Raw genomic sequence first — 13831 nt, 5'->3', positions numbered from 1 at the left:
CTCTCTCTCTTTTTTTTTATTCGGTCTCCTCCGAGCCTTGTTCTGGTCATGAAAGAGAGGGAATTCTGTTCTGTACGTTGCAGACTCCGTGTTGAGTTGTAAATACCAGCCACGCGCCTGCACACGAGACAAAACAGGAACTACAAAAACGTGAACTCGTATCAAAATTTAAACATACAGACAAGGTGAAAGACTGGTTCTGCGTGTACCGTCCTTTCCTGAGGGCATGGCTGTCGAATCAAGGAACGGATCTAATTTATCCCTCAGACGGGGAAAAAAACAAACAAAAACCGCACGCCGGAGGCCGAAAAACAGTAGCGGCCTCTTGTTGCTGCGGCACCCGGTTGGAAGATGGAAAGTGTGGGCGATTGCGTGGTAACACGCGCGCTATCTCCATCTCTGAAAGCGTTGATTAGCTTAACCCTTTTTTTATCTCTTCCTTTCTCTTTCAATCTCTCCCTCTCCCCCGCCTCTCGCTTCCTTGGCACTATTTCCAACTTGACGAGCTTCTGCTCGCTTTGCCTCAGTGCCTTCTTATTACTTACGGGCTCCACTTCGTTCCCGATTTACTTTAATCGTCTTCTCCGGCTTTTTGAGTTGTCGTTGTTGTTCTCCCTTTTTTTCCCACCGACATTCTTTCAAGATCTTCTCTTCTCGGCAGCACGCGCTACAGTGTTCTGTTTTCTTCCTCATCAACGTGTTCGCCGAATTCTCTGGCCACGCGTGGGCCAACGTCAATCTTGGTTATGATATGACGCCGTAATCTCTCTCTCGCTCTTGGCGCTGTTATCTATACGCGCACGGGTTTCCATTTTATCGCGTGCGTTTCCACTTCCCTCCTCACCAACATCACGCCAGCTCATGTGCTTTTTCAACCCCCCTCCCCCCGTTTCACGTTTTTCACGTTTTTTTTACCGGGCTTTCCTATTAGTTCTTTTTTTGGCTCTGTATGCGCTTTACTTCCCCATTTTCTTTTTTTTCGATTACGTATTCCCAAAAATTCCGAAATTCTCGGGACAAATCGAGAAAGCACTCGAGACAGGCAGAGGTCTCTCCTTGTTTTCCCTCTTTCAACTCGATCGTGGTGTTCTACTCAAACAAGAAAAAAAGAAAGAAAGAAAGGCCCCGCCGTGGTGGTCTAGTGGCTAAGGTACTCTGCTGCTGACCCGCAGGTCGCGGGCTCGAATCCCAGCTGCAGCGGTTGCATTTTCCATGGAGGCGGAAATGTTGTAGGCCCATATGCTCAGATTTGGGTGCACGTTAAAGAACCCCAGGAGGTCGAAAATTTCCGGAGCCCTCCTCCATACGGCGTCTCTCAAAATTATATGGTAGTTTTAGGAAGTTAAACCCCACATATTAAGAAAGAAAGAAAGAAAGAAAGAAATGAAGAAAGAAAGAAAGAAAGAAAGAAAGAAAGAAAGAAAGAAAGAAAGAAAGAAAGAAAGAAAGAAAGAAAGAAAGAAAGAAAGAAAGAAAGAAAGAAAGAAAGAAAGAAAGAAAGAAAGAAAGGCCCCGCCGCGGTGGTCTAGTGGCTAAGGTACTCGGCTGCTGACCCGCAGGGCGCGGGTTCGAATTCCGGCTGCGGCGGCTGCATTTCCGATGGAGGCGGAAATGTTGTAGGCCCGTGTGCTCAGATTTGGGTGCACGTTAAAGAACCCCAGGTAGTCTAAATTTCCGGAGCCCTCAACTACGACATCTCTCATAATCATATAGTGGTTTTGGGACGTTAAACTCCACATATCAATCAAGAAAGAAAGAAAGAAAGAAAGAAAGAAAGAAAGAAAGAAAGAAAGAAAGAAAGAAAGAAAGAAAGAAAGAAAGAAAGAAAGAACAGGCATCGGCGCTTCCACCTTAAATGTTTCTTGAAGCACAGAGAAAGAAACCCCGAAAAATAAGACGAAATAAAGAAAGCTTGACCATAAGAAGCAAACTTCTACTACAAGCAGGACCCCAGCCGTTGGTTGGAAAATTCCTCTTTTTCTCTAGCCCGCACTGTTTCCTCTTTTTTCTCAGCGTTCTGCGCCGTCATCCCTAAAGCGCACGTCGCCACTGCCACGACGATTGCGCATGCGCGGTAGTGTAACGCGTTTTCTCACGGGCTAGGGACATCTATATACGGGTGCGCATATAATATAGCGCGTCTGTCCCGGACAAAGAACTCGCGCAACCGTGAAACGTAGCCCGGTAGGTCGCTCCTGTACACCACCGCGACGGCCTTGCCTAATTAAAAACGCCACCCCCCCCCCCCCTCTATCCCCTCAACTACCTCGTCTTCCATATATCTCAGAGCTCTTGTAAGCCTAGCGGAGCCCGTAAGAAGCCACGGCTCCTTCTCGTGAGAGTGTATACGAATTCGGGGAGTTGAGGCTTTCAACAAAAAAAAACGAATACGTAATACCTTCTGTCTGTGTTCAGCATGTGTGTGTTCAACTTCTTGTGCGTGTTCAACTTCTTGTGTTCAACTGATGTTCCGTTATCTCGGCGGCTTGCCGCACCGCGGTGGTCAATAGCGGCTAAGGTACTCGGCTGCTGACCCGCAGGTCGCTGTATCGAATACCGACGGCGGCGGCTGCATTTTCGATGGAGGCGGAAAATGTTGTAGGCCCGTGTGCTCAGATTTGGCTGCATGGTGAAGAACCCTCAGATGGTGGAAATTTCCGGGAGCCCTCCACTACGGCGTCTCTCACAATCATATGGTGGTTTTGGGACGTTAGAATCCTACAAATCAATCAATTATCTCGACGGCTACCCCCATTGTGGTTTGTGGTCTCCCTCTATCGAGAGAGCTTCTGGCGATTCGTTGCTTCATGCATGCTTACAGCGCGAAAGCGATTTCATTTCCTCGGCATAATTTTTCGGGGCTTTGGAACCTTTCTTTGTTTCTTAGAGCGTATATAGCTCTATAGGGCACCCGCTCCTGCATTGAGCGTTGTCGCCGTTGTCGTGGGTGGCGTAACTGACGGACACGAAAAAAAAAAAATAACTGCACTCTAAAAAATATCGAGTAAAAAGGCTGTCCTTTTTGTCCCACAACAATAATCCTCATCAGGCTTGCGTGCTCTTCTTTTTTTGAAAACTCGGCGCTGGCCACTTTCCTATCGATAATGCAATGCAACCCTGATAATGGGCATGTCGATCGTGACCGGAATGTACCGGGCGCGGGGCGATAGCGTAAGGATGGAACGCAATATAGATAACGATTATTGTTGTGGGACAAAAAGACACCCTTTTTACTCGCTCTTTTTTTAGAGTGTGACACACACAGCCCTCCAGGATAGAATGGGAATCGAACGCGGGTCCTCTGTGAGGCAGTCTGGTATATTCTACCGCAGAGGCACGCCAGCGCTTGAGACTAATTTGCAGAAAGACCCCATACATGCGTCACGTCTGGCAAGAAATATATCGCCTACCGACGTAACATAGCGTGGAAAGAGAGTAAACCAGTCATCCACACACTAATAATTACGCAATCGGAGTGTCTGGTTTATCGTGTCCCACTCACCGACTAACACTCACCTACACCGTGAACGCTTACTGGTTACATCTTGCTAGGAAGCTCAGCCACTATTACAAAGAACACACAACACAAGCGCTTCTATATTCTATACCGATTTGTATATTCTATATTATATATCATTCATTCTATACCAATTTGTAATAGTGGCTGCGCTTCCTAGCAAGATGGATCCTTACCAACTGGTCCGATACAATTGTTTACTGGTTACAAACTCGTAAAGTATTTCACCAGAGGTATATGGGAGGTGGAGATAGATCCATATACGGTGCCTACATATATTCGGCGACCCACGAGTGATCGTGCAGCGTGAGCGGCGGGGTGGTTGGTCAATGTGGGCGATTTATTGCTTATGGAACAATGTTTTCGTGTTTCTGCACGTGTCATAAATGTTGTGTACCTCGAAGTTAATTTACTTAAACATTCGGTCGCACGGCCGCGAAAGACCCCCCACGCTTTAGTTCAATGACACGACCGCATGGTCAATGGGTCACGCACTTCGTCATCGCACGTGCGCATGCACGCTAACAAGGACACCTGCGCCACTCTTTAATTGGTTGTGGCGCGATACTTCAGCGCCTCGACCAATCACGGGGTTTTACGTCCAAAAACCACCACATGATTACGAGAGACGCCGCGGCGGAGGGCTCCGGAAATTTCCACCATCTGGGGTTCTTTAACGGGCACCTAAATTCAAGCACATGGGCCCCCAGAATTTCCGTCTCCATCGAAAATGTGGCCGCCAAGGCCGGGATTAGAACCCACGACCTGCTTGCAGGTCGCCTGTCAAGCACCACGACAAGTGGACCACGAGTGTGGACGATTGGGCGTGTTGGTTTGTTTTGCTTGAACTGATGCAGCGCATTACGCTAACGAAGCGATGGACAAGCCGACGGACGCAAGAGGACACGAGGCTACGTCCTCTTGCGTCGGTCCGCCCGCGGCCATTTCTTCTTTAGCGCTATGTGCTATACCAGTTCAAGCCCTGGAAAATCACGCCGTGTCTTGACGCACCAATATGAAAAAAGAACAGTAAAGAAAAGTTCCCTCGCTCACCGCTTCGAGCCTCCAAGGACGCGTCCAAGACGAGCACTTCGTCCTCCTCTTCCTCCTCCGCGGGAGACGAATCGACGATAAACTCGGGGTCCACCACGAGCGCCTTCTGTTCCGACGGCGGGTGCTTCTGCATAGGTGACGGCGACGCCGCATCTTCGGAGAGTGACTCCTCGCTGCGGTATAGAGAATAGAGTGACTTTGCAAGGGAGCACACCCAGACGTTCGATTCGCTGGGTTCTCGCAAGCTCGGTGTGTTAGAACGGGGGTTCGTAGTATGCGTAAACCAAAACGCCACATAAAAGCAATGGGGTCTTCATGACATTAGCGCTTTCAGGTATTAAGTATACGGGAAGCGAATGCAAAAACAGTAAATAAGCGCAACTTTTAGATTATTAGCTATTTATAAATAAGCGAGGCGACATACCTTTGAGTCTTGGGAGCAACATCCTGGCAGTAGCTTCGCAAATCAGCCAGCACACCTGCACAAAAAAAAACAGAAAAGAAAAAAAAAACGTCAGCCCAGTTGAAGCACTCCACTACTGTTTCTTCACTTCAATTGTAGAGCTCCGAATATTTTTTTTTTCCTTTTTGATATGAACAAAAAAAAGGGCCTGCGCGGAACTCACAGCACAATTACACCAAAAGCTGGAAGAGCGGTCTTTCAAAGATTTTCGTAAGCACTCTTTTTGGTAACTGCTGCCACTTGCTACCACCGTCCATCCATTCATCCATCCATACGCCCATCCATTCTATACCATCTATTCCATTCCGTTCATCCATCCGTACGTCTGTCCCTTCCAATCTATTCATCCATCCATACGCCCATCCATTCTATACCATCTATTCCATTCCGTCCATCCATCCGTACGTCTGTCCCTTCCAATCTATTCATCCATCCATACACCCATCCATTCTATACCGTCTATTCCACTGCGTCCATCCATCCGTACGTCTGTCCCTTCCAATCCATTCATCTATCCATACGCCCATCCGTCCGTCCACCCATCTTCTTATATGGCACTCCTCACTGGGTACGTCATATGTCGCGATGAATGCTGCGTCCAGTTTTATCGCACGAACGCACTTCAAAAGCGGGCTGCCCTTCGTGAAATTAACTTCAAGCGGGGAAATTCTCGCGCGGCACACAAATAGGTCCCTTGCAATCGACGAGCAATCAACGCCACTCGCATATGTAAGAGTGCGTGACGCTGATTGATTGACCGACTGTTTGATTGATTGATTGATTGATTGATTGATTGATTGTTCGATTGATTTTCAGGATTTAACGTCCCAAAACCACCATATAATTATGAGAGACGCCGTAGTGGAGGGCTCCGAAAATTTAGACCACCTGGGGTTCTTTATTGTTCACGCAAATCTGAGCACACGGGCAGCATTCGCCTGCCTCCATCGAAAATGCAGCCGCCGCAGCCGGGATTCGATCCCACGACCTGCGGGTCAGCAGCCGAGTACCTCAGCCACAAGACCAGCGTGGCGGGCGATACGTGGCGCTGCTGGATGCAGAAAGTTGGACGCACAATTTGCAGGGCAATGCGATTCCAGCGACGCGTTGCGAAATGCAAATTAAGCCGAGAACGCGCGCACGCACGCACACGTACCCGGGACATATCCGTCTTTAGATGGTTAGCACAAGTATCAGAGCGAGCTAGAGACTGCACGAATTATGCACAAAGCTTCTTTTGTTGTTTATGAGCGACGACTGTCTAACGGTATCAATTAAACGTGACACTTATAAAAAATAATACTCGTCTTATATTCTTTATTTTTGGCGGCAGCATTGAAAGAACATCATCGGCTGAATCCTGGCACCCTACTGAGAGCACGGATTACAGAAACGACGCGGACAGGCGCATTTCATCTGCGGCTGTCGATTCTACCGGTTGTTTTATTTTACTCCTATGCCACTGACTAGCGAAAAATAAAAAAAAAATACTTTTTATAGCATAATGAATGATCCTTGCAGCGCAGTTTTAATTATTTTCATGACGCATAGGAAGCTCCAAGGAGCCTTATAAAAAGAGCTCTGCAAAATGTTTAAGATAGGCTTCTTATTAGACAAGCTTAAAAAACCTAAATTGCTCATTTGACACGTTTCCAGGATGATATAGCGTCACCATCCCAGCAATGACACCCTCGTTCTATCTAGGCAGCGTACTAACATGCGCCACGAATTAACTTTCGGATAAGTCTTCCACATTCTGCTCAGAGAATGACTTTTATTGCGATAGCAATTATACGGGAATCGGAGGAGCATTTTTGCCGTCGCCGTGACAACAAGTTGTCTTTTCCTTCACTTTAATTTCGTCTCATTTTATATCATACTTACGAATACCATCTCTAAGAATTTCCTTGATTTGTCTGATTGTTTTCATCAATGTTGCGTCCCAAGGCCATTCACCGCGCCACAAGACCTTGATCTATTAGAGCGCGAGCGCAGAATTAAGCCATGATGTCACCGTGCACGTCCTAGGATCTGCAGCGGAAATTGATTGATGATTGATATATATGTGGGGTTTAACGTCCAAAAACCACCATATGATTATGAGAGACGCCGTAGTGAAGGGCTCCGGAAATTTCGACCACCTGGAGTTCCTTAACGTGCACCCAAATCTGAGCACACGGGCCTACAACATTTCCGCCTCCATCGGAAATGCAGCCGCCGCAGCCGGGATTCGTACCCGCGACCTGCGGGTCAGCAGCCGAGTACCTTAGCCACTAGACCACCGCGGCGGGGCCGCGGCGGAGAGGCGTCACAGCTCGTCGCAGCTGCCCTAGATCGGAGTCTTCTTACCGCTGTTGTACCACGTGACCAGTTAACGTCTGCATCGCCGGCGCCAGGTCACTCACCGTTCAGTGCTGCCACGGAGTACTGCGATTCGGTACTGCAATGTCTGCACGTGCCCCCCAGTGCAAGCGAGAAGCTGAATCTAATTAGTCCAGGAGGCGCACCTATACACGCCAGGCTTTGATATTTCAAACAGTGACTTCCTCTCGCCTGATCTCATCCCCTCCCAGGCGACTCATATTTCATGGCGTCATTAACGTTGTTTCCTCATTATACTGCTCAAACACCAGAACAAAGGGAGGGCAGATTATAAAGCTATAGAAAAGTTTACGAAGTTCGGAATAATCAAAGATCAAAGCTACGCAGCCGTCGTCCTCGTTGAGCTACACGAAACACAGGGAGGCGAAAAAAGCCAAATTTTAGTGAGACGCTGTGCCTATTTAATCTTTGCAAAACCATTTCAAACACGTGCTTTTGTGGTGATAACTAGGTTTACCCGAGCTAGACGTCAGCCCTCTTTTTTGACCGACCAGCCTTAAAAATGGCCATTCACGCTATCTATATGCATAAATGGCCGCAAAGCCACCGCAAAGACAACGGCGCGGTAGGAACGTTGACGGTGGGGTGATCATAGCCGTTGCCTACGACGCCCCCCTCGGGGGCAACGCGTATCGTCAATGAAAAATACAGCGCAGCGTGAAAAAAGCTAGCGCACCAGCCGAAACCTTAGAAAAGTACAACCTGTCACTGAACGAACAGGCAGACGGACGGAAACACGACACACGCACACGCACACACACACACACAAACACACGCACGCACACGCATACGCACACACACACACGCACGCACACACACGCAGACACACACACACGCAGACACACACAAACACACACACACACACGCACACAAACACACACGGACACACACGGACACACACGCACGCAAACGCACACACACGCGCACACACACAGACGCATGCACACGCACACACAGACGCACACACAGACGCACGCACGCACACACACACGCACACGCACGCACACACACGCACGCACGCACGGACACACACGCACACGCACAAACGCGCACACACACACACGCACGCACACACACACACACACACACACACACACGGACACGGACACGGACACACACACTTTGGTGCCGATGCCACAGCGCCAACGCCGTATAATCGCCAAAAAAGCCGAGCCCTCCCTCCGCCTTCGTTGCTGTCCCAAGACCGAATAACGAACGTCCTCGTAAATCTTTCACGGGCCGACGGTGAAAACGCGCACGCGCTGCGTGTCCGGTCCGAGCGCGTTTACAGCGCGTTGAGGTCTTAACGCGGCGCGCGCGTTTCGCTCGTTAGGCGGAACAAACAGGCCGCACGCGCTAACGGCGAAGCCATGGGGCGGAGGCCCGTCGCTAAAAAACGTCTAGTTGTGTAAGCCGGCGTAAGCTGCGGACGGACGGTTATGTATGCACGATGTCGAGAAACGGAGCGTTAAGCGGGCGATGCAGAAAAAAGATACACGTGCCCGAAGTATATTGCAACTGCCCGACCGAATTAAATTTTCTTCAACCGTGGGAAAAAAATGGAAAATGAACTTTTAGAAGGCACGTGCGCGGGAGTTTATGCGTGTAAACTCGGGCACGTGTTGGCAACATCGTGTTTTATGAAAGGACGGTCAGAACTTCGATGTCCCGGTGTCTACTTATAGGTGATAAGCGTACAACTTGATTTTTATAAAAAAGGTGTTTAAGGAGAGGTTGCTCCTAATACGGCTCAGCCTACTTCCCTTACTTGATAGTTTGCGTCACAGAGTAATTGAAAAACAATAAAGTAACAAAAAATACCCGCACAAACTATATCTATTTTGAAAACCGATTTTCACAAGTCATAAAAAAATGCCCACGCGTCAAATTTGCTTCCGTGGCCGTCAAAATCTTGGTAGAAAGTGCGACATGTCTATGCCATATAACAATTAGGAAGCGTGCATACGTAAATAAAATTGATTGTATATGTATTCGCTGAATCACAACATCTATATGCGTAGTTATAATCGCCAAAGTAAATGTGGCGGATTAAAACAAACCGAAAGAAGCGACGTCAATGAGCGAGCACAAGGAAGAGAAAGAGAGCGCAATAATTAGAAGAAGGCAGAGAGGTCTCTGTAAGCTTGATCGCTCTGGCCTGATACTCTGCAGCGCAGGTAAAAAGGGTAAGGAGAAACAAGAGGATTCGGGTGATGATAAGAGGAGCACAAGACGATGATACCTTATAATACTTTATAAGACCACTCAATTATTGGCCGATTGACCACAGTGGGTATGAGCCACAAGTGAAAGGCAACAAGAACAAGATGTGATGCGTATGTGCAGTAACTATGTGACGCAGTAGCATTCGTAAAGTTTAGTGTATTATCCAGAACTTTTCAGACAGTCTACAAGTGAGGAGTCGTTGACGCTGTGTGGTCGGACAGTGCGGACAATAAGTTAGTTTCAAACCGAGTTCCCACACACACACACACATGGGGGCGCGCTGCGAGCGCTCGATGGTGACGGACGCACTCTACATCGCCTCCGTAGATTTTCTGCTATTTCTGCGGACATCCACCTTGGTACCCCTGAAACTTGGATTTATCGTCACCGCCAAGTTCTCCGCTTCGCCTAGACAACACCTTCGTCCAGGTGGGTCCAGTTTTGACAACTTGAGGAACGTCCTTCACTCCCGGCTACAACGCCGCCTCGCTAAGGGCTCTCAGCCCGGCGATGGCGGCCGCTAACGTTGTTACGGGCTATGATCCTACCTCAAGCCAAATGCTGTCCATGGAGATTTCATCCTCCAAAAACACTATGCCATCAGAAGATGAATACCTCGACGACATGGTGAGACTGTGACAACGCAAGCAAGCGAAATCGAAGTCTGCGTCGCAACAACAACGAGACGCCACGGCGGGCCACCATTCCCCAGCCTTGCAAGGAACGCCGGCGCGCCATCTCTCCGGTGGTGTGCCTACCTCTGCCCCGTCCTCGCAGCCAGCGAAGCAACGCAAGTGGCGTCCGCGTCAAACTCCTCGCCTCTCTCGCGACGACTACATCGTAGTAGTGAAACCTCGCGTTCCCTGCGAGCTACGCACATTTTTCCCGGCCGATCGCGCGGGCGACGCCATCCGCAGCTACCCCGGCGACCAGACTACCACGCAAATTCAAGTGTGACCAATCTGGGAACAGAACATCTTGGTCTGTAGCACCACCATTTTGCCTATGGCACAGCGACTCCTCGGGGACTTCCAGCTGCAAGTGGGGGATCAGCAGCTGCCCGTTCGAGGCCACGCCAAGGCACCAGGGGATACATGCAAGGGCGTCATCAATGTAAACCCTGCTGAAAGCCCGGAGAAGATAAAGTCTGAACTGTATTGGCCTCAAGGTACTATCCTTGCGGTCCGCAAACTCGGAGATTCCGCGGCGGCGGTGGTGACTTTTGAGGGCACGAAGTTACCCCGCTTCCTTTTCTCCCACTGCGTGGCGACGTATATCCGCGCCTACAAGAAAACGGTCCCTGTATGCACCAAGTGCGGTACCATCGGTCATCGACCACCTCAGTGTCCTCACGCCGCTCCAACCAAGTGTGCCAAATGTGGAACCCCCGCACCTGCAGGTCTCAATGCCCATGACTGCCATCCCAAGTGCCTCTTCTGCCACGGCGCCCATGACACTGGGACCAGTGGCTGCACGGCAAAATACCGAAAATATCGGAAACGCAAGCAGCCCTCAACATCTCCTCGAGGGACCACCTCATGTTCGTCACAGCCAGACAGCAGCACAAACCTGCATCATTCGGCTCCACCACTACACGCCGACTCTCAAGCATTCCCACCGCTCGAAGCACCAGCGGCGGTACCTCAGGTGAGCAGTTGGGCAGGGAAAGCTGCTTCTAAGCCTCTCTCACCCCCTTCTGTCGATCCTCCTTCTCCCGAACTTGCGGCCCTTCGCCAGAAAGTTGCGGCACTTCAAAAGCAAAATTCTCTTTTAACTAAACAACTCGAACTCTTAAATAAGCGACTTCAACCCCAACAACAGTGTACTGCAAGGCCATCCGGTATTGCCTCCTCTGTCCAGGCGGCTACGCCAGCTACGTCCAAGCTTAGTCCTCGCGCTAAGTCCACTCCCCTTAAACCGCGATTTCAAGCAGCCATGTGTACTCCAGCACTCGGAACCGGTGCCACATCTACTCCAGAAGCTCTTGAGGCTCCTGGGGCACCTCAGGTTCTCTTGCCCGCTAACCAAACTCTCCCTAGCGAAGAGCACACCCCGCGCGTAGAGGAACGCCTCACGCGCGTCGAAGCTTCGATTAATCACGTCCTCACCAGCTTCTCGGTCCAACGCATAGTAGTAGAGGTTACCCAGGCTATTCAAGCCTGGGCAATCACCCAAACCCAAGGCATCGCGTTCCCGCTCCTGCTCGGTGAGCAGTGAGGGTACAGCTCCACGGCGTCGTCGTAAGGTGGCTACCACCACCCCGCCGTCGGACAATCCGGCCTCCGTGCCCCTCCCTGCCTCTGAGGATTCCTAGCGGGACATGGAGGACCAAATATAAAACCTAAGACAGTCACGATGGCTACCAATCGTACGTCCCGTTCAAACATTGCGTCTAAATTCGAGATTATACAGTGGAACCCTGGAGGCTTCGGGAACAGGCGAAAGCGTTCACATCTTTCCCTTTTCCTCAGCTCACTTGGCTCTCAGCCGGCCGTCTTGGCGCTCCAAGAATCTGGCCCTGCTCCATCCCTTTCTGGATACTGCTCCTATGTAGGCGGCGCCACCACATGCCTCCTCGTGCATAAAGCTTACACGGCGATACAGATCGGCCTCGATCTGGATCTTCCTTACGACTACTGCATGATATCAGTGCTGTCTCAGCGGAGGGGCCAACCATCAATACATATCTTAAACGTGTACTGTCCCCCTCGCCTTGCGAGGGCTTCGTTTGCGCATCTCTTCCATCGGGCACTGCGTATAGCGGCCCAACAACCACTGGTGATTGTCGGGGACTTGAATGCCCCCAGCCCTCACTGGGGTTACCACTACGAGATGGCCCGGGGCAGAGAGCTCAAGGAGCTCATTTCCTCGCTGAGCCTGACGCTTCTTACCGATCCGGCACAACCCACACGTTCCGGCAACTCGGTCACGCGAGACACATGCCCCGACCTCTCCCTCACCCGTCACATCCGCGATGCTACATGGGAAAATTTAGGCGAAAACCTAGGCAGCGATCACTTTTTACTCCGCATTTCGTTCACACCGCGGCAGAAAATGCGCCAACACTGGGGCCAAGCCCGTCTCACCGATTGGACTCAGGTCAGAATGCAACCATTCCCCGCCGGCCTCTCCTCGACCGAATATGCAGCGTGGGCATCATACGCTCTTCATATGAAACAAGCGAACACTCGCACCCTTGCAACCTTTAATTTGACTCCTGCAACCGATCCACACCTCCTACATCTTTGGCACGCTCGTCGCGGGCTCATAAAGCGCTGGAAACGCAACAAACTTAATCGGAAACTTCGCGCTCGCATTGAGGCGCTCACTGCAGAGGCGGCCGCATACTCCGCACAACTTTCCAATGCTAACTGGGCAGACACCTGTTCGAAGGGTGCAAATCAGATGAGCTCTAAGAGTGCGTGGCGACTATTCAGAAGCCTTCTCGATCCCTCCACCACCAGGGGAGAAACGCAACGCCAGCTCCACCGTGTTCTGCATGCATTTCAGGGCACTACGGATGAACTCGCGCGAGAACTTTGTGACCGCTACATCTGCCGCACAATTGATCCCGCAGGCCCAGCATATACGTATTCCGGCGCCTCTAACACCGACCTCGACGCCCCATACACGCTTTCTGATTTACGATTTGCACTCACGAAAATGCTACGGAGCACGGCCCCTGGACGCGACGGAATCACAGTATCGCTCCTGGCAAATCTTCCCGACCAAGCACACCTCTCGCTACTCCAGCTTATAAATTCGATATGGGACGGTTCTCCACTTCCAACGAAATGGACCACATCGGTCGTGACATTCATTCCCAAATCGGCAAAGTCCGTTAGTATTGAGGCCCTGAAACCCATCTCACTTACGTCTTGCGCAGGCAAACTCATGGAAACCATGGTTTCCGAACGCCTTTCCGCCTACTTCGAGGCCAGGAGCACCTTTGCCGACACGATGTTTGGCTTTCGCCCGCATCTGTAGGCGCAGGACGTCCTGCTCCAGCTTCAACACGATATCATAGAGCCGACTACTATGCGCCATAACGATAAAGCCGTGCTCGCTCTCGATCTCCGCGGGGCGTTCGACAACGTCAAACACAGCACTATACTCACTAACCTGTCTACCACAAACTGCGGGCAGAAGACTTTCAACTACATTCGCGCCTTTTTATCACATCGCATCGC

The 13831-nt window shown here is 50.4% G+C and overlaps 1 protein-coding gene across 1 annotated transcript in view; it reads right to left on the bottom strand.

Annotated features, from left to right (window-relative positions):
* LOC119181797 (uncharacterized) overlaps nucleotides 1-13831 on the bottom strand; it is a 214431-nt gene that overhangs the window by 29359 nt on the left and 171241 nt on the right. Inside the window, exons 8-9 of the mRNA XM_075875477.1 lie at nucleotides 4995-5049; nucleotides 4571-4743 (exon numbers count right to left, since the gene is read on the bottom strand). Of these exons, the coding sequence (XP_075731592.1) occupies nucleotides 4571-4743; nucleotides 4995-5049 (228 nt within the window). The remainder of the gene's footprint in view (nucleotides 1-4570; nucleotides 4744-4994; nucleotides 5050-13831) is intronic.

Source organism: Rhipicephalus microplus, chromosome 10 (genome assembly GCF_043290135.1).
Source record: "Rhipicephalus microplus isolate Deutch F79 chromosome 10, USDA_Rmic, whole genome shotgun sequence".
NCBI classification, from domain to species: domain Eukaryota; kingdom Metazoa; phylum Arthropoda; class Arachnida; order Ixodida; family Ixodidae; genus Rhipicephalus; species Rhipicephalus microplus.
This window is presented reverse-complemented; position numbering and strand designations above follow the sequence as displayed.